The sequence below is a fragment of the Sebastes fasciatus genome, chromosome 6 (genome assembly GCF_043250625.1).
Source record: "Sebastes fasciatus isolate fSebFas1 chromosome 6, fSebFas1.pri, whole genome shotgun sequence".
NCBI lineage: Eukaryota > Metazoa > Chordata > Actinopteri > Perciformes > Sebastidae > Sebastes > Sebastes fasciatus.
Genome location: NC_133800.1, coordinates 29382417 through 29402969, shown reverse-complemented (window position 1 = coordinate 29402969; position 20553 = coordinate 29382417). Strand labels below are relative to the sequence as shown.

General features: G+C 38.1%; 1 protein-coding gene and 1 long non-coding RNA gene across 3 annotated transcripts in view; one reads left to right on the top strand and one right to left on the bottom strand.

The window, feature by feature from the left end:
* The window catches only part of LOC141769723 (uncharacterized), a 36119-nt gene extending 20220 nt beyond the window's left edge, over positions 1 to 15899 (top strand). Inside the window, exons 9-15 of one of the 2 annotated variants that reach the window (XR_012594325.1) lie at positions 4564 to 4690; positions 7132 to 7240; positions 9390 to 9528; positions 10419 to 10559; positions 13033 to 13141; positions 15611 to 15718; positions 15799 to 15899. This is a non-coding gene — a long non-coding RNA (uncharacterized LOC141769723). Of the gene's footprint in view, positions 1 to 4563; positions 4691 to 7131; positions 7241 to 9389; positions 9796 to 10418; positions 10560 to 13032; positions 13142 to 15610; positions 15719 to 15798 lie in introns of those variants that run through there. The other variant, XR_012594326.1, reaches the window with a different exon arrangement.
* shoc1 (shortage in chiasmata 1) lies at positions 2363 to 19201 on the bottom strand. Its single transcript, XM_074639078.1, has 28 exons — positions 19152 to 19201; positions 18753 to 18828; positions 17890 to 18019; positions 17668 to 17758; positions 17397 to 17587; positions 17154 to 17316; positions 16008 to 16107; positions 15789 to 15930; positions 15604 to 15696; positions 14892 to 15021; positions 14519 to 14613; positions 13570 to 13815; positions 12742 to 13188; positions 11517 to 11735; positions 11201 to 11395; positions 10962 to 11054; positions 10383 to 10564; positions 10226 to 10298; positions 9956 to 10025; positions 9334 to 9509; positions 9136 to 9241; positions 7702 to 7813; positions 7319 to 7440; positions 7120 to 7207; positions 6248 to 6379; positions 5882 to 6031; positions 4174 to 4981; positions 2363 to 3105 (listed from the first exon to the last, which is right to left on the bottom strand). Coding segments are annotated over exons 1-28 (4518 nt in total). The 5' UTR covers positions 19154 to 19201; the 3' UTR covers positions 2363 to 3019.
* Positions 19202 to 20553: the final 1352 nt, after the last annotated feature.

Below are 20553 nucleotides of genomic sequence, written 5' to 3'. Positions count from 1 at the left end.
AGTAAAACTGAGACCCCAACAAAATCTGAAAGATGGAATAGCGGCCAGGTCCACACGGGCCGTTGAATTTTTAAGAGGTTAATTCAAAATAGATACATTGTTTTGGAGAATGAATATAATATCACAACACATAATATCGCGATAATCATATGTATCGATATTTTCTTACACCCCTAGTGGTAACACTGTTTACCTCCCTCAGAGACCATCCTCACCATAATAACACTACTTTAGGAGCAACGGAAATCAGACGGCTGGCAGTACCACGGTTTTGCACTCTGCGGCTCACGTTACCGCAGCTTCACAAGCGTGTCGGAGAACTACGGTGGCCTTAAGGTAACGTAAAAGCGTGAAAGGCTCCCTCTCGAGCCAGTGTTTGGTTTGTCCGTTCTTGGCTACTATAGAAACATGACGGACTCCATGAAGAGGACCCGCTCCCTATGTAGATATGAAGGGCTCATTCTAAGCTAACGGAAACACAATGATTCTTAGTTTAATGTGATTATACACTAATGAAAAACATAGTTATGAATATTATATTCCATTCCTGCTTATAGATCCCCGAAATGCAACACACTGTTCCTTTAAGTGTAGTATTTTGATATGTAAGCGCACTGAGAGACAAAATGAGGTGACTCATAAAGCCAGCGTCATGAGGTCAGGTCTGGTAGCAGGGAGCATTAATAACAGAAGTTACTGCTGTATTTTTAATTTCTCAAAATGTGTTTATTAGACTAATATGTGTAGACAATTCTTGGACACAGAATTGGTGCCGCAGTTTTAGAGAAGAGCGACAACAGTTAGTTGAATAATCGATTAGTCGGTCGACAATCTTCATGTGATTCACTGCTGACCAAGCGTGACTGATGTGAACTACGTTTGCTTCCGAGATGATATAGTGGATCAAAAGAGTGAAAACATACATGGTTTTCCCTTCAAGTATCAATGTTGTTTCTTAGAAAAATAAAAGTTGGCACCTTGTTAAATGAACTAAATAAATGTGGTGTAAGTCTCTCAATAATGATCGCTCTAAAGTTGCTTGCAAACCGCAGTGAAAATGCTCGTTAATTAATTTAGTCAATTAACACACAATCTACCAGCAGATTTAATTGTAAAGACTTACAGTAGGTCAACAAACCCTGACTTGATAACAGTAATGTTTATTTGAGCTAAAGTTCTGCATGGGTCTGTCTACATTTTGTATATAGAGAGGATGAACTGGACACTTTAATACTACTTATTGGGCCAATATTGATGATAATTGCTGTGTTTGTCTCCAGTGATGATGCACGGTGGCTTGTTTCTTCATTATCTCATGTTATTAACATGCTGCTATGTTGGATATTCTGTGCTGCTTCTGCTGATATTGATTTCCTTCAGGGATATGTCATTTGACCTATCTTAAATCAGTTCAGGTTTAAGCAAACACATTTGCACCTTAGACCCCCCCCTTTCCCTCCGCTGGGGCCGTGTGGGTTTTTATTTACAGAGGAGAGGAAACACACAGGTGACGGTTAACTGCTGCCTGTGATTGAAGATAACAGCTGTGTGACCTTTACAGCTGTAGTCGGAGTAGGATCCAAATCTAAAGGATGGCTTTGGTTTAACCAGCCTGTTAATTCCCACAACATCGTCCCCCTGTCCCATTCAGTCCAGGGCTTTAAGTATAGTCCGGGGCAATTACTGCACCATTACTGCTGCTATTTACCGAGCCTTCATATGGGGACTCCTTTGACCATCCTGCCCCACAGCTTTTGTTCCTGTGCCATTAAAAAAACAAACCATTTAGTATGTCTTTTTGTTTGTCCACTGCTTGTTAGAAGGCAGAGGCCAGAGAGACAGAGAAAGAGAGATGTTTTTTAAAAAAAAAAGAAAAACCTGGCGGGTTATTGATGGTGGCTAGCCAGTGCTGGATATGGCTGTCCAGAGGCAGGGAGGCTCGGAGTCGATGTCCCTCGGGGTCGTCTTTGTCTGGGGATCGTTCCTGAGGGAGCTGGCTTCACTCTGCTGGCTCGTGAAGATAAGCACTCTCTCCACATGCTGAGAGACGATGATAAGGGGATTGCTTCACTAAATGAAAAAAAAAAAGAAATAGCCCCACCATTGGAGCTGCTAAAATGAGAGGCTTTATCAGTTTAGCTGGGAAAGACCCTCGATCCCACTCCTCCAACCATAAATCACAATTTGTTTTTCACTACTGAGCATGCTCAGTGTGGAGGAAAACCAAAACAAATGTAATCTTGTTGTTTAATCTTATTTTGTAAAACAAAATTGGTAACACCGTCCTTATTTATTACTCACAAGCAGTATATAAACATATAATAATTTGTTTATAACAGTATAATGTAGTTGTAAGCAGATATACGGCGTTTTAACTATTTATTAATATGCAGTATTTTCAACAATTACAATTCCACCTATGAGGACATATTTTATAAAATTACAACTGTGTTATATTGACATTCATTATCTGTTTATACACCAGAATCCAGTTCTGAATGCCTAACAGTACAGAACATTTAAATAATACGTAAAATAATAAACAAGTGTTGCAAGTTTGATTAAATAAATCACGAATAAATACCATTTGTGCTGTGAAATACCAGTATAACAATCTTAAAACAAGTCATAAAAAATACTATCACACTATATTTTCTTTACAAAACAAAATATTAGCAAAATAAATTTCATATTAATTAACTATTAGACTAAAAATAATTAATTCTAATTATTTTGTCAGCAACTGCTGCGCTTTACTGCAGTTTAATTTCTGTTCCTGCTGGAAAGAAGGAACCAAGAGCACTGTTGCTTGTTAAATATAGAACATATGCCAAAAATATAGACATTTTATCCCCCCAAAAATGGGAAACTTAGCTTGCAACTGAAACTGTTTTGCAAACAAACCAAAACATATAACGTCATTTCACCTGAATAAAAACTTGAAAGCGAAATGCAATTAATAACTTGAATCCAACAAAACTTTCATGCCTTTACAAACACAGGAACAAAGCACTCATGCCTAAAATAATTTCAGCCTCGTCTGTCCGTCACTTCTGCCGGGCACCTTCTCGTAGCTTAACCTTCCCCTCTTCAGTGGTGTCAACACTGCAAAACAAACACAAGGAAATAGCTCAATCTGTTAAATAAAACTGAAGCTTAAAAAAAAAAAAACATCCATCAAATGTAACACAAATTTCAACTAAGTCTTCCAGAAAAAATTAATGTGCATTTCCATCCACTACCGTTTTGTGAATATTAGAACAATAATTCTCCAGTCTGGTGCTCTTTTTAATTAAGTCATCTTGTTTTTCACCCACTTCCTGTGTAATGTTTTAATGGCACCCGTCAAACCTCAAAGGGTGGAAAACAATGTAGGCAACGTGATGGAAATATGGCATTTATGTTCCGTTTCATTTATTAATTTGAGGATCTGATGTTTCGTCTGCGGAGCGAAAAGCTTCAGTGGATGTTTAAGGGCGCTTTCACAAGCCGTAGTCCGTTTGGCCAGTCTGAATCAGAGTGAAACTAAATAAAAAATAATAATTTGCTGAGGGGCGTTTACAAAGGAGCAAATTCATTTTTTTGACTCAAGAGCTGCAACTTCTATGCAGGGAATCACAGACTTTGATATATTGCTTTTGAAGTGTTTTCACTTTGACTCAGCACTGATCTACTGTGAGCATGAATCCCTTCTCCACCAGTTTATCTCCAATTACTTTATAAACATCACTATTTTTGTGGACTTTATTTAGCATACCGGTAGTCTGTATGTTATCTTCGGCCCAGATGTCAAGCAAACTTCAGACTTCTGCAGAAGTCAAAGTCAGGCCTCTCCCACTCATGTTAACCTGTCGTTAACCTGTGTGTCTATCTCAACAAATGCCCGCAAAGGCAGCCTGCGTTTCGGTTCGCTTGATAACGGTCTAAGACCACCTCTCGCAAACAGTCTCAGACCGGTTGTTTTGATCTGCCAAGAGTACGATTACTGCGTTCACAACTGCCCGAACGAACCGCACCAGAGTTCGATTAAAAGGGACTAAATGTTGGCTTGTGAAAGCGCCTTAAGTCACATGTTTCATATACGTTGTGATTTATTCCCTAAGTCTGTTTCCATTGAACTGTCGCATTGAAAAACAGGTGGATAGAAACACACCTATAGCGACTATCACTCACCTGTTCCAACCAAACCTGCAGCCTCGCCGGTCCTCTTCCTCTCTTGTCCTATCCAGCAATTGGAGCCGTAGTTAGCTGAAATCTGCGTTGTCTCTCGACTACTGGTGAGGCAGTCGTTGCTGCTTTGACCTCGACCCCACAGCGTGACCTCTGTAGGAGGGCTCAGACCGTAGGAAATGCAGTGTTCACCCGGATGCTGGAGGTCACTGTAGATTGTCGAGTACGTGGACATCTGACTGCTGGCTGGCTGCTGCAGGACGGGGCTGTAACTGAATGCGGAGTCCAGCTTCAAAGGACTGTCGAGTTGGACCCCACGAGTGTTGACGTTGAGGTTTGTTGGAGCCTTCTGTGTCCACTCATCGTTTACTCTTCCAACAACTCTCCCCACAGCTCCGGCGCTGCGTCTCCAGCCAGAAAACGTCACCTCCTCTTTGCCTCTGTCCTCCTCTCTCCATGGATCACTGCTGGTCCAGCTCCTCTGGAGGAGAACATCTGGGCTGCCAAAGGAAGAACTCAGGTCGAGTCTGAAATCTGTGTTTCCCTCTTGCACCGTTGAGTCTGGGTTTGGTTCACTGAAGCTGCGATCAGCTGCGAACAGGAAGCTGGTGTTGAGGTCACTACAGAATAGTTCTGGATGAGGGTTGACGGGGGGTTCTGGCTGCGGGTCAGAGTTCATGTGCTCGGGGTCAGCAGTGGTGGTCCAGGGGCTGATTGGTGGGCTGGTTTGTTGGTGTGTCTCAGTGATGACTGTCTGAGACTCTGGTCGGTCTGTGGTCAGTGTGTACAGGGAGGTGGTGTCACTGAACAGCTGAAACCAGGAAGAAAAGAGGGAACTATTTAGTGCTAAAATGTCACTGAAAAGATTCAATTATCCTGATTTTATTTAATGTATGAACTGTCCTGTAGAAATTAAGTTTATGGTAAAGTATAACGATTTTGACACGCTAATAGGATAATAATTAGGAACAACAGTAATGCATTCTTAGTAGAGCTGCAATGATTAGTCGTCCAATCAATTAGTTGATCAAAAGAAAAATAATTGGCTATGTGACTATTGACTATTTCGATAATCTGTTAATCGTTTATCATTTTTCAAGCAAAAATTGCAAACTTTTGCTGATTCTAGCTTCTCAGATGTGAAAATTAGCTGCTTTTGTTTGTCATATATAATAGTAAATGAGATATCTTTGGGTTTTCCTCTGTTGGTTTGACAGATCGGGTTGTGTTGGGCGTTTTTACACTACTTTGACATCTCAGAGACTAAACGATTAATTGAGGAAATTGTTGGTAGATTAATCGATGATGAAACTAATCTTAGTTGCAGCCATAATTCTTAGTCAAGTAACCAAAAAATATCATAAATCACAAACATATTCATGTTGAATGTAATAATTGTATCCAAAACTTGACTTTCATTGAACTAGAGTGGATGTTTCATGGGTAGAAATTTCAAAGTCACGACAAAGTAACAGGAATCTGGCCTGATAATCAGACTGACAGTATTAACAGAAGATTAGCGGCTGTAAAAAATGAATCTCTCATAATTTAGAAATGTCTTGATCCCATAAACCGCAGTGTCTCAACCTCTGGTGTGCTTTCAGTCCCCATATTAACAGCAACTGACATGGTTATATTATTACAGAGGATGAAAAAGCAACATACAGTGTACGCGTGGTCTATTTAAGCGTAGCGATATATCTCGGATCACCTTGAGGACTTTATGTGGCACCTCAGGGAGCAGCTCCATCAGCTGAGACAGAGAGGCCCCGAGGAGCCACCGAACGGATGGTGCTCTCTTCAGCATTAGCAGACTAACCAGAGGGTTAATACTCGGAAACTGCAGCAGACACTTTTCCTCCTGGAGGGAAAGAAAACAACAGTAGCACACAAACTCATGTTAGAAAAACTTCAGGTGGGCGGTAAAAAAATAATAAAATAAAATGCAAGGCCTATTTGTTATGTGATATAAGACCTATAAATTATAAGTTGCCTCTCCTCAGGTACTTTACCCTCCATGAGTTGGGTTGAAGTAGTTAATGAAACCACTCTATGTAACTTGCAATGGATAAATCACCTCTGAGGGAATCACAGTCAGCCAGTCTCTGTGCAGGTAGTTGAGAGGGTCCTTCTCACTGGCCATCAGGCTGTGGAAGCAGATCTGGCTGATCCATTTGGCTATTTCAGTCACCTCAGACACAAGCAGCACCTGACAAACACAATAGAACACTAAGTTATTATTTTGCCCACCACCACTAATTAAAATTCACAACTAATCAGGGATGCAAACAACTTGCTTTTTGGCGAATTTGGGTTACTTGTGTATATTAAATAGAATTTACACAGCACAGGCCTCCGTCACATGATTACAGGATAGGCTATTAAATTGTTTTGTTTTTTTTCGTTTCAGGTAGCTCTCTCTCTTTTTTCACCATACATGTGTTTGTATCCCTACTTATTCTATTTGTTGAAATGTAGTGGTCAGAGCAGTGGTTTTCAAAGTGGGTTCGGGGTACCCAAAGGGGGCATTGAGGGGATTCCAGGGGGTCTCCGGCAAAAAGGGTGAATCATTTATTTTCACTATAATTCCATCCATAAGAAACACAATGACAAAATGTATGATTTCTTACACTTTCTGTAATAAAACATCTAAAAGCAAAAATTCCTATCAGATGGGGGACCCTGAGACAAAATCTTATCAAATGGAGGTCTACGGTTTAATTTAGTTCAGGGGTCGTTGATGTGGAAAAGTTTGGGAACCACTGGGTGAGAGCGAGTCAAGTGTACATTTTAATGACTAAATAGAATAACTAAACGATATGGGGAACTTTTACCAGCACTATTTTCTGGCTTTGTGATTGTTTGACAGCAAGGATACATACTGTAGACAGTAGTTGAAAAAAACAAGAACAGTTGAAGGCAGAAAAATAAATCCTGTTTGTGTTCTACCTTGACGTCTAGATCCTCAGTCTTCATGCCGAACAGCACCAGGGACGAATAAACCAACACCAAGTTGCTGAAGGCTTCGTTGGAAAATCTGCCATCACGCAGACAGACAGAAGCAGTGACGGTGAGTCTGTGTAGAAAATGTGTGTGTATGTGTGCGTACTGCATTTACGTACGTGTATGTGTGTGTGCAGACACTGACCCTCCTCCCTGGCTGTCTCTGCAGTGCAGGATGAGCCAACAGCTGTTGTATTGCAAAGAGAGAGCGGTCAGCCTCATCACTAGTCCCTCACTGGCTCGCTCCTGACACAGTTCATCATCCTCCTACACACACACACACACACACACACACACACACACACACACACAGTTGCAGAAACTGAATTAAGTATTAGTCGTTGCTGTCAAGACGGAAATTTAGTTTTTCAACATTTCTGTGCAATACCCAAGAAGCTCAGTAGAGGGAGATAAAAACATGGAAGAAATTCAGCATCATACTGGATTTCTGTGAGTGTGAGTGTGTGTGAGTGTGTGTGTGTGTGTGTGTGTGTGCTGAAGGATGCAGCAGGTATCTGTCTCTGGTACCTGAATGATGATTGCGGTGCTTTCATCCACTGTGATCACAGCGTAGTGATGGGTCCCCCCGAGCATCTGCAGGGACGGACAGTGGCTCCTCTCCAGCACAGTTATATTAAACCTTTAACATAACACACATGCAGACAGCTTTCACCATATGGTGTTTAAGTGATAGCTTATCATCACTGGCCAGTATGGTAGAAACACCGTTTTTAAAAGCCTGACTGTAAAAATAGTTTTGGAGAGATTTATTCTTGAAATGTGTGGACGTGAGGTAAGACTTAGTTTAAGAGAGATACACTAGTATAACCAGTAAATCTGGAACAATTAATTGATTATGTGATTACTTTGACTGTTTTATTTTTGCTTGGTTGATAAATGATTTATTCTCTGGTTCCAGCCTCTCAAATGGGAGGATTTTTTAATTTTTAATTTTATATAATTGAACAATTGAACCAATTCCAGATTCAGACTGTAGGTCAGACAAAACACAATACTTGAAGACATCACATGGGAATTTTTTCACTTTACAATACACAAAACAATTGTTAGTTTCAGCCTTAATAACCGCCGATAACTAGGCAGAAATGGCCGAGATGAATCAAACAAAAATAGGCTTATAACTGTAAGAAGTGAGTGAGAGACTGTAAATGAATGATAAACATTTTACTTTTTTAATATCTAAATGAAAACAAAACAAACCAGTTTTCAGTGACCATCTAAACATATCAGAGCTGGATGATACAGGAAGTGTTGTAGCCAAGACCACTTAAACCAAGACCAGGTTATGACCAAGACCAGAGTATATCGAGACCGAGACAAGACCAGACCAGTGCCAGTCCCACACTGCACAACACATTTACGATAAAATGTGAACATGCAAACCAGAGGCACTCCTCTAATTGATCTGAAAGATCCATATTCCCATAAAAACACCTATTTTCTTTTGGACACTGTTTTGCGGATGAACTCTTTTGTGGTTTAGGTAGCCAAAATTTCAAATAAAAAATCAAACGTCAAGTTATTGGCTGCATTTGAAGCAGGAGGTTTTGCATCCAATCACAGTAATAATGTTAGCAAATAAATCGGACAATGCATAGGCAATTTAGTGATATCCCCGCAGTTGTGGTTTTCACCAGTGTTGAATATAATCCTGACTCTTTGTCTGAGACTGAGACAAGACTGAGTAAAAATGCAGTTGATTTAGAGCATGATCTTCTAGTAGATTGGTGCAGGTTTGTGGTTGCCATGGAGTCCTGATGTTAGTAAAAAATATAACTGAAACATTTGATTTATTGTAAAATTATCATAATATTGATTTTTGGTAATATCGCCCCGCATGGGTGTCTACATATGTCAGTGTAATGGAAATGCAGGTATTTGTCATTCTCACAAACTGGATATGATTTAATTAGAGTTGACTGGATGAATGGGAACAGTTACCCTGACTCCAGTGTCTGTAGCAGCAGTGGACAGTTGAGAAGCCCCTCTGTGACAAACAACACATATGGCACATTGTCCTCCAGACACCACACGGCTTTTTGTTTCTCTTTTGGGGGAAAACACACTCATTTTAGAGAAAAGATATTACACATTACTGTACAATAAAGTGTGAATAATATGTATGTGGTGGCAGCTGACCAGTGTCAGAGATGATTGTGTTGAAGGTGAGGTGACTGATGCTCCTCTCTCTGCAGACTGTGGCCCACGGTGACTGGCCTGGATGGTCGTACTCCACCACCAGAGAGAAACAGCTCCAGGGGAAGTCGGGCCCTACGTGCTGCTCGTACACCACCACACACACACTGTCACTTATGCTGGTGGAACAGGATGGGAGTGAGAAAACAACACTTTGTTCAGCATAACATAGCAGCTAAAAATATTTCCTTTAACACATCAAAACAATCCATTACACACCAAAACACTTGTTACTTACTCATACAGTGTGGAGTGATACGAGGAATGAGTTGGTTTTTACTTAATGTTCATAAAACTCAAACTAAAGAGTACTTTAAACAAGCATTTGCTGTATATACTGTATTTAATAAGTGCTAAGTAGGGCTGTCAACTGATTAAAATATTTAATCGCATGATTAATGCTTCCAGCGATCGGCCCCAAAAATCGTGAAAAAGGGAGCACCCTTAGAGCTAAGATGTGAAATTACCGCCACAAATTCTGGATGTTTTTTATGAGGAAGCTGAAATATGTGTGTAAATGATGCAATGAATATAAAAATACTGATAAACAACTATACAATTTTACCTGCTGACCACACTGGCACCGTTCAGTTTTTTCTTGTCCTCCTCAGGACAAACTGCCGTTACTGCAGCACCTGAGACGACACAAAACAAACATACTCAACTGTATTATTGTTACAACGAATGCTGATGTATTACTAACTTTTGTTTTGGCTTGTGATTGGTGAGTTTGTATCCCGGAATCACAAGTGTTTGTTTCCACAGTGGTATTTAGTTAATTAGTAGTGCTGTTGTTGTTGTAGCTGACATGTGAAAGAGATCACGGGTTGCTCACCAGTCATTTGGCTCAAACTGTTGATCATTAAAGATCTGATGTCGTCAGAGTCGACTGATATTATGACCAGAATCTACAGAGAGACAAATCAACCAGGATCATAGCAAGTGTTTCACAAACAAACACTGAAACATGATGGATGCTGGGTAAAACTGACTTTCTCCACTGTGTTCTGTCCTGTCCTGTCGTGTAGCCACGCAGCCAGCAGCCGCTGCAGCTCCAGCAGTTTGAGGTTGGCCTCCTGGTTCGTGTGACTGAGGTAGAGGATGATCTGCAGCCTCTTCACCAGCTGCTCCAGACTCGGCTCTGCACACGCCTCAGCTGCCTTCTTTAGGTACTCTTTAGTGCACAATATCATATATACTATGTTACAGTCAGGGTTGGGAAATTGTTTGAACATAGATGGATGACAAATATGAAAATTCTCTAAAGTCAAAGGCCCTGAAATCGTATTCTGAGCGATGGGCTCCTACATAGTCACAACCACAACATTTTCAAGAGTTCAGCAACATTTAAATCAAAACTAATGACAGGTGTTAGGTTGTCAATCAAATCTAATAAAACCTCACCCACGCATCCTGTTGAAGAGTTTTAAGAGTACATTTTTAGTATTAAATGGAAATAAATGACAACCAAGGATGTTTGTTCTGTATTTAGTAGTGAATATTCAAATCTTAACTATAGAAATAGACTTTAAAGACCCTTAAAACCAAGTTTTATAGTCAATTGTACTGACCATATGCAGTACTGAGGTCACACTTCAGCAGCAGCTCCTTGAATGTCACCAGCACATGAATCAGAGCCGCCTGGTTGAAAAGCAGTTCCTGATCTGTACACACAAAGCCAGCAGAGGGGTTTTACACCTTTTCTAACATAGGTTTTGTGAATTAATATCTCAGTACTACACTATACAGTTACAAGCCAAAAATAAGGTTGTATAAATGGTTTTCTAAATTATGAAATGACATTTTGTACCTCTGACCAGCTCTGCGCTCTGAGCGTGTGTCCTGCAGAGCGCCTTTTCCTGCTGTTTGAGGAGGAAGTGCGTTTGGTCCGGGGCCAGGCAGCTGAAGTCTCCCCATACCGGGAAGTTGAGCCCCAGCTGTCTGGCAGAGCTCAAACAAGGCTGAGCGAAGGCCAGCAGCTCACAGTGAGCACGCTGCTGGCTGTCTGTGAGGGAGCGACAGAGAGCACGGGGGTTTAAATTACAAACTTCAAACACTTTCTGAACCATCTTCTCCATGCTCTTCTCCAACAAAAAAAATGTTTGGTATAGTATTTGGTATCGTACCGGTAGCTTGGACGTGTACTACTCTGCTGTCCTGTCTGTCCTGAGGGATGGACTGACGGACAGGATGACCCATCACCTGACCAGCTGCTTTCTGCTCTCTGGAAGCGTTTCCTAACACAGCACCACTCATATACGTCGGCCTCTGATCTGATCTTTGCATCTGCTCTGGAGGAGGCTGGTGATGCTCCGATGGGGATTTTTGTTGGTCCATGTTTGGTGCTGATAAAAAGAGGACGAGATGAGATTACGTATCTTGAACTTGAACACTAAAAATGTTTAATTTGGGAGCTACCTTGCTGACCGTTGAATTTTATTTCTATAAATCCAAATTAAGTCTTGTAAAAGGGACAATAGTAGTTTTGTGCTACAACTAGCGACTATTTACATTATCGAATAATCTACAGTTTATTTCCTCCATTTATGTATTAATCATAGTAGTTCCCAGAGCCCACAGTGAAGTCTTAAAATGTCTAGTTTTGTCCGACCAACAGTCCAAAACCCAAATATATTCAGTTTTACTGTAGAATAAAAAACTGAAAATATTAACATTTATTAAGCTAGAACCAGAGATTTTAACTTAAAAATTGCTAAATTAATTACAAAAATAGTTTTATTAATTTCAACTTAATTGATTGACTAATTGGTTAATTCAATTAAAAATTAAAAGTCTGAAAAATGTGTTATTAATCATTAATCATTCTGTACAGTAATAACAATAGAAAATTCAACACAAAAATACATAAATAATATATTTAAGTTACTATGTGGAGAGTTCTATATACATCTGACCACTAGATGGAGCCAAAGTTTAAAAACTAAATTAAATCCTACATAAAGTAACTTCAATAATGGTACTCTGTTCATGTTTCTACTTTACCTTAAAAGGAAAAAAAATCGATTTCACCTAAAAAAGCAAATATTGATGAAAATCTCCCTGAAGGCTGAAGATCATCAATTTCACTAATATGTGATTTTGATATCAAATTGTCCAGGTAATATTTATTCTTTTAAAATATTAAACCTAGGCAACATATCTATCACTAGCTTATAATTCATACTTTTTGTGGCATGCATACATGCAAAAAACATTTATTGGGGGAAAAAATGTATAAAAGTACAGCTGCAAGAACATAAAGGAGATAATGAAAACCATCTTTATAAGAGGAACACTTAATAAATGCATCATCTATTCAGTCAGTTCAACCAAATGAGTATCACAGTGTACCTGGAGTTGAGCTCCGAGGTGTTGCAGCCCTCTGCTGGGATCTCAATATCATGAAGGTGGACAACGGGTCCAGGTCCTTCTCTGGTGGACGTCTCGTAACCAGCACACCTCTGTGGTCATCTCTGGAGGACACAGCGCTCTGCTCTGTCATACAGTCGCTTCTAAATGTGTTGATGTCGTTCTTACGAGCAGAAAACATGGCTGCAACTTCTAAAAGTCTCTTGTCTGAAACTTCATCTTTGGTGTTGGTGGTAGCAGCAGGTTTTACATCCTTATTGTTTGTGTTGACAGTTTGCATCAGGAAGGAGCTCTGTGACGCATCAGCAACAGTTTCTTTTCGAAGGCGGGTGTTGTCTGCAGCAGCTTCAGCATGAAAAGCAGCAGTTTTACCTTTCTTCAGGTGAGTTAACTGAGTTTTGTTTGTGGGATTCATCAGGACGGATGTGACTGAGACAAGATGAGATGAGATGATGTCAGAAATCTGCTGCAACAATCTCAAACTTTAATCCCCTAAAACAATCAACTAATTGCTGAGTCTATAAAATAGTAAGAAAATAGTGCAAAATGTCCATCACAATTGACCAAAGCCATATTATTTACATATTAAAGTTGCTTTTTTTTGTCTGACCAGCAGTCCAAAACTCAAATAGATTCAGTTTACTGTCCTAGGAAAAAAAAAAAAAAGCAAATATTCACATTTGTGAATCTGTAATCTGTATATTTTTTGGCATACTTTAAAAAGAGTGCAACACAGAATTCACCCTCTAACAAACTCCCACATTCACCTCTATCTTCTGACAAAACAAAAGAAAAGAGCAGCCTACTCACTCTCCACATGTTCAGGTGACAGTTTTTTGAAGTCTTCCATCTTTTCCTCTGTGGTGGAAGGGAACTCCGGCCTAATGCTCTCTGTGAACTCACGGCTGCTGCACAAATACACCTGCGGGGCTCCCGTCTCCATCTGGGACTGCAGTGTGTCACCAGCGCAGATGAAGCTTTGATTCCCTGACTTTATGACTTTCCAGGCTTCGGACAGCGGCTGGAAGTCGACAGCTGGTTCATATATTTGAGGCTCTGTGAGAAAATACAGCAGATTAGATTTTTAATAACATCCTTTGTAGATTTATTTGTAGCATAGCTCGCTAACCTGCCTTCACCAGGCTGACTGACAGCAGACATTTACTGAACCAAAACAGTTTTCATGTCGGCTCCATGGGAAGAAACCAACGGTGGCCTGTATATTGATTAATTGACTTTATTTCCACGCCCACTGTAGTGAGTTACGGGAATCTGCCTGCAGTGAAACAGGTGAGCTCACAGACAGACTGGGAGTCTTGATCAATCAATGTAGATGCAGTAAATAAATTCAAAACACATATACAGCGGGATATTTGTGTGATTTAAACAATTGTCTAAGCAGATTATGCTTCTCTAAATATGACAAAAAAAGACTTGATTCATATATGTCACCAACAAATTTCACCATAAAGTGCTTAAAAAGGTTTGCTGATACTGTAAATAAATAGAGCACTATTTTCTTTTCATAAAAAGGTAAAGCAAACTACCAAGGATTATCCTGAACAATGACTCATCTGATATTCATGTGTCTTATTGGTGAATGTTTGCTATTTATGTGACATTTCATATGAGTTGTAATAAATGTAGTGATTGATATTTATTAAAATATTAGTTTTATCACCTTCTTACTTGGTATCAGGTGGAAACGTTCCCATGACTGTCGCTGTATTTCACTTTAACTACAAAACTAAACCTTTACCTGCCAACAGAAAGCCCACCACAAAGGTTGGATGCTTCTCCGCCTTCCAAAGCGCCGTCTCCATCTCACTCTGAGCTCTCGCCGACACCAAAGATCTACATGACAATCATCAATGTTACAAGAGCTTTTCTACATGATATTAACACTTATATTATATCACACAAGGACTTTACTGTCAGTTATATCCACTCCAAATATAAGGTTTTATCCTGAATGTGTTAAAGGAGTATTTGATTTGTACTAAGGTCGTATTTAAGAGCATTTTAAGTTAATGTTCTTCATTAACTTCATATTTAGCACTTCATCTCAGTGAAAATAAACTAAACCTCGTCAGGATGTACGAGCAGTTAGACCACACGGTGTCATCGCTCACCGTCTGCAGACCACTGACACCTCTTCCTTCTGAAGGTCACATGTGGACGGACAGATTCGGGTTCGACTTGTCTTGGGACTTTGGGTCAAAGACACATCCAGCTCCATCTCAGTTGGAAGCATCTCACGACCTCAGAGGAAGATTAAGTTTAAGCACAGGACATGGAACTTTGTCTTATGCTGCTTTTGTACATTATCATACCACCACCACCCTCATTCCCACTATAACCAATGTTTTCTATTTACACTATAATTTAAAACACTCATATTACACTGATATTGCAAATAATTGTATATATTATTTGTGCAATATATAACTGCATTCCTTGTAAAACATAAAATTTGCTCCACCTCGACCAACTACAAACTTTAAGTACACATTTATACATCATTAATAATGATTCAATAATATCACACTGAGAGGAGGGAGTACTTTTACTGTACTTTTGATACTTTAAGTACAGTTTGCTGCTCATACTTTCATACTTTTACTGGAATAAAATGTTGAAAGTAGGCCTTTTACTTTTAATGGAGTATTTTAAGAGTGTGGTATTGCTGCTTTTACTTAAGTGAATGATTTGAATACTTGTTCCACCACAGCTGGCAGGTACGAAGTGATACATTTTATTAAACCAGCCACTGTAGAAACAATTTCTGTCCACACATGATAAACTAACCAGTTCCTCTTTGTGTTTTCTCTCTGTAACTTTTACCTGCCAGCTCCATCAGGCCTCCTGTCATGTTGCATTTACTGCCGGTCTCCTCTGGTACTTCATACTGGGAAACGTCCACCGATGCCGATACATCTGAAAGAAATGTGACTCCAGTGTATCAGTTTACTTTTCTGCTCTACTGTGCATTTTTATTTACCTTATCTAACTTATATATTGTTAATTACCTTCATGAAGCACATCCAGGACTGAAAGTTGCTCATCCAGCTGCTCAGGAGCAACAATCGTTTGACCACAAATGTTTGAAAAGGCGGTGAAATTTTCTAGGCTCAGACTCAGTGTGTCCACTACATCTGGCAGCAGCAGAGACTACATGGGAAAAGAAGTATCCTTTTTAAAGTAATTTCATAAAAAGCAAATCATTCTGCATTTTTCTTTTTAGTTACCTCTTCTTTCATCAGCGACTCTTTACCAAATTCCTCGTGAATGTTTGTCTGAATGTCCCCGGTGTTTACGTCAGGAGGTTTTTCATAAGACGCACAATGCCTGAAAAGCAGTGGTGGAAAGTAAGAAGGTACATTTACTCAAGCACAGTTTTGAGGTACTTGACTTGTATTTCCACTTTGTGCTACTTTATACTTCTACTCCACTACATTTCTGATTCTGATTTTGATTCTGATTTCAGAGGGAAATATTGTACTTTTTAACTCCACTACATTTATTTGATTGTTAATTAGATTCAGGTTTATAAAACAAAATATAATCAACATATAAATGATGATGTATTATTATAGATTAAGATAAAATTAGACTTGATTGATCCCTAGGAGAAAATTCCCAAGCTGCTGAGCAGTATATAAAGTAACTTTTACCAGCTGCAACATTAAAATGATATACAAGAAACTCGTCTGGGCAGGGGTGGAAGAAGTATACAGATATTTTACTTGAGTAAAAGTATCAATACTACAGTGCGAAAATACTCTGTTACAAGTAAAAGTCCTGCATTTAAAATCTCACTTGAGTAAAAGTACAAAAGTATTAGCATCAAAATATACTTAAAGTACCAAAAGTAAAAGTACTCATTATGCAGAATGGCCTATTTCAGAATCATATATATTATATTATTGAATTATAATTATTATATGTAGAAGTAGAAAGTAGCATAAAACGGAAATACTCAAGTAAAAGTACAAGTACCTCAAAAGTGTACTTAAGTACACTACTTGAGTAAATATACTTGGTTACATTCCACCACTGCTTCTGGGTCATTCTGCATAACGAATACTTTACTTTTGGTACTTGAAGTATATTTTGATGCTGACACTTTTGTACTTTTACTTTTTTGAATGCAGGACTTTTACTTGTAACGGAGTATTTCTACACTGTGATATTTCAACTTCAGTGAAAGACGGGAGTACTTCTTCCACCGCTGCTGAAAGGTTTATAATCCAACAGGTTTAAACTTTAACACATTAAACCAGGAAAAGAATGGGACAATAAATGACAGTAAAGTAACTTTCTTTTCCTTCATGGGCAGATTTTAGGATGCAAAACCCACTTTGATCACATAACTACTGAACACACATACACACCTGAATATGGCGTCCTCAGAGATGGTAACTCCCGTTGAGCTCAGCAGAGGGTCGGCTACAGGAAGCGTCCTCAGCCTGGACAGCTTGGCTCTGAGCGTAGGTAAATGTCTCTTAAAGTATGGCAGGTAATCTACATCCATGAGCTCTTCTGGCAGGAGGAGATCTTTGACAGATGTAAACATATTTTTAGTGAGAAAGACGATCACAGATATTCTTTAAGGGCTGATATTAACATTGTGTTACCTTTTTTATTATTTCCACGTTTCATCTGGTCAGTTGTCCACTTGACAAATGATTCCTGACATGGATTATTGATCTGTGACTCTTTTAAAAGGCAAACATGCTCATCCTGGTCTAGATCCGTCAGTGAGTCGGGATTAGAGCTGGGTATCATCTCCACGTCCCCTCTCCCTTTACTCAGTGTCATTTTAAATCTGGAATATAAATATTTAAATTATGACTCAAAACAAAAGATAATGATGCACAAAATGATGCACAGTGAGACTGTTTGAACCTTTCTGGTGAATTATCTGGTTGGCTTTTTCCTCCCAGGTCATCGAGTACAGAACCACTGACGAAGAGTTTGCAGGTGGAGATCACCTTTCCTAAAACAAGGTAAAAAGAAGATGTAGTTAAAATAGAAATTAAAAATAAAACCCTCTTCATAAATGCATAAGAACATGCCAAACCCAGTCAACATAGTGGTTATATGACCTTGGTTAGACCACCTCTATACCTCTGATCCAGGGTGTCCTGTAGGTGACTTCAGGCAGCCTGCCACTGTGCGGGTACAGCTCACTGGTCCCAGTGAAGTAAGGTGCTGGAAGCGCCAGTAAGTTCATCATTACTTTCAGACTGGTGGTGGTCTGAAATAAAAAGACAGAAGAGGGAGGCAGGACAAATTAGCTTTAAGGTTTCATTTCATTTTTTCATTTCAAAATTTTATTTCGAACATGTGGAATACAAAAAAAAGAAAGAAAAAGAGAATGATCATACCAACAAGTGGACAGCCAGAAAGAAGTAGTATTTACATACAATGAAAAGCATATAACTACTATACAACTATAATTATTATCTTTTATCTCTGTCACACAGAAATATAAATTAATTACTGATATAATTATCCTTATCAAACTATATTATCAAGCCAGAATACCAATTCATTACTTACATATTTAACTTAATCATATTGACTAGTTGTTATCTTTTCTTATAGGGTTTAATAATAATATTTATTTATTATCAATGTGTGTATTTATTTATTTACTTTATTTGTATTGTATATATTAATTTAATATTTTCTCCACTAACACTATTTTATTTGTATATATATTTAAGTTGATGTAGGGCTATCATTATGTTTATAAATATATAATAATAGTAATAATATAAATTAATTACTGATATAATTATCCTTATCAAACTACACATTTGTTATTAATCCAGAATACCAATTCATTACTTATAATATAACTTAAACACAATACCAATTCATTACTTACATATTTAACTAAATCATATTGACTAGTTGTTATCTTTTCATATAGGTTTAATAATAATAATATTCTGAGGTCAGATTAACAAGCCACAAACCCTCACCTCAAAGACATAGTCCAGAGCTTTAAATCTGTTAGCAGAGAAGCTTTGAGTAGGAAAACATCTGTCGTTTTCAGACCTGTAAACAACATAAAAACAGATATTAAAACTAAAATAAGCAGATTTTCAGGAAAATATGAATTCATAATCATCACTATCTTAATGAAAACATAAAACAGATCACTCTAAAAAGGTAACTTTAACTATATCCCTTAAAAAAGTGCTTCTATCACAACAAATCAAAGTTAGCTTCGTTTAGCTAAAGTTAGCAGAGTTCTAACGGTATTTAGCATTAGCTAGCTACTTCCTTCAACTCTTTTGATGAAACTAAAACTTCCAACATCACAAATTGAACAAATAAAACGTGAATAATCAGACTGTGTATGTAAACATCAAACTTACATGATGATGACGTTTTATTTTGGTGTTTTTTTACAGAAGAAGAATCAATCAGGAGCTGATGAGCCAAAGATCATTTATTGAAGATGAATCCCTGCATGAACTATACAGGTGGTATTTAACTGTCAGGCATGCGCTTTGAGGCCTTTTGTTTTATTAGGTAAAGCATCTCAACTTGAAAACCCCCACTAATAAATTAAAAAGATAATAATTTAAAACATGGAATATATTTATTTTATTATAATTTATTGATTAGTATCATTTAAATTAGTTATCATTTATTAGAATTATCATTTATTAGTAGTATCATTTATTTTCCTTTTCCTTTCTTTAAAATCTATTTTCAGTGTCTTGGGAACAACAGTAAGAACATACAGAGTGAAAATAAAAAAGGGAAAATTAAAGAAAGACAGAGGTGCTTGAGAATTCTTATAGATTTAATCAGCTTGAAACTGAATAATGTTTGTTGGGATAAAGTTTCTTTATAGACTGAGTTTTGTTGGACAGAATAATATGTAAATATATGTACATTTTTTATAGCAGATTTCATTTTGTAAATATAGAATTGACCTGATATTATCAACAGATAACAGGTAACAAACCTTTTAAGGTCTAAAGAAGGAGGCAGAGTAGGAGGAATGAATAAAAAAAAAATACTATGCATGTGTCACAATCTGTTTTATTAACTAATGTTTTGAACATTTGAAGGGAAATATCTTCAAATACATTAGAATATAAAGTCTGATTTTATTTGATATAATGTCTTTGTATATAAGACAATGTCACCATTTCCCCACATAAATTGACAAAATACATTAGATAAATTATTTAGAATTTAACAAAGGTTTAGAGACATAGAGAGCATCTGAATCCTCATGAGTGTATTAACTTTATTTCTGCAGGGGGCATTGCATACTTTTCACCACAGGGAGGCGATATTCACCAGAGGATGTTAGTTGATCTGCACTGTGAGGCTGTTACTGTATTTTTGCAGTAATTTACAGGCAACACTTTGGCCATTATTATCTGCTCTAGAGACCCCATCCTGTTGAAAGGCCTTTAGTTAAAATCTAGTTTTAATGCCTTGATAATTTCAGTATACATTGTTTTAAGATACATTAGTACAGTTTCTAGATAAATCAAGCAAATTACATTGACATACATACACAATAGGACTGCCACTTTTATTAGAAATTTGAACATTTGTTCAGACAAGGGAAACATTTTAATATTTGAACAATGATGACCTGTTCAAATTCAACATGCACAGTCTATAAGTGCAACAGACCATTTAAAGTAGTCTGCCTTGTTAAGGGGCCTACAGCTCAGTTTTGATTCAGTTAGTGGGTTAATCCAGACCTCAATTTGTCAGAACATGACTACATGTGTAACCCTAAAACCCTGA

Excerpts from the sequence above, each read along its gene's own strand:
- shoc1 (XM_074639078.1), bottom strand. Across the intron at positions 7,441-7,701 it reads GCACCGCAATCATCATTCAG|GAGGATGATGAACTGTGTCA; the intron begins GTACCAGAGACA and ends GTGTGTGTGTAG. Across the intron at positions 3,106-4,173 it reads TGCAGGTTTGGTTGGAACAG|TGTTGACACCACTGAAGAGG; the intron begins GTGAGTGATAGT and ends TTTGTTTTGCAG.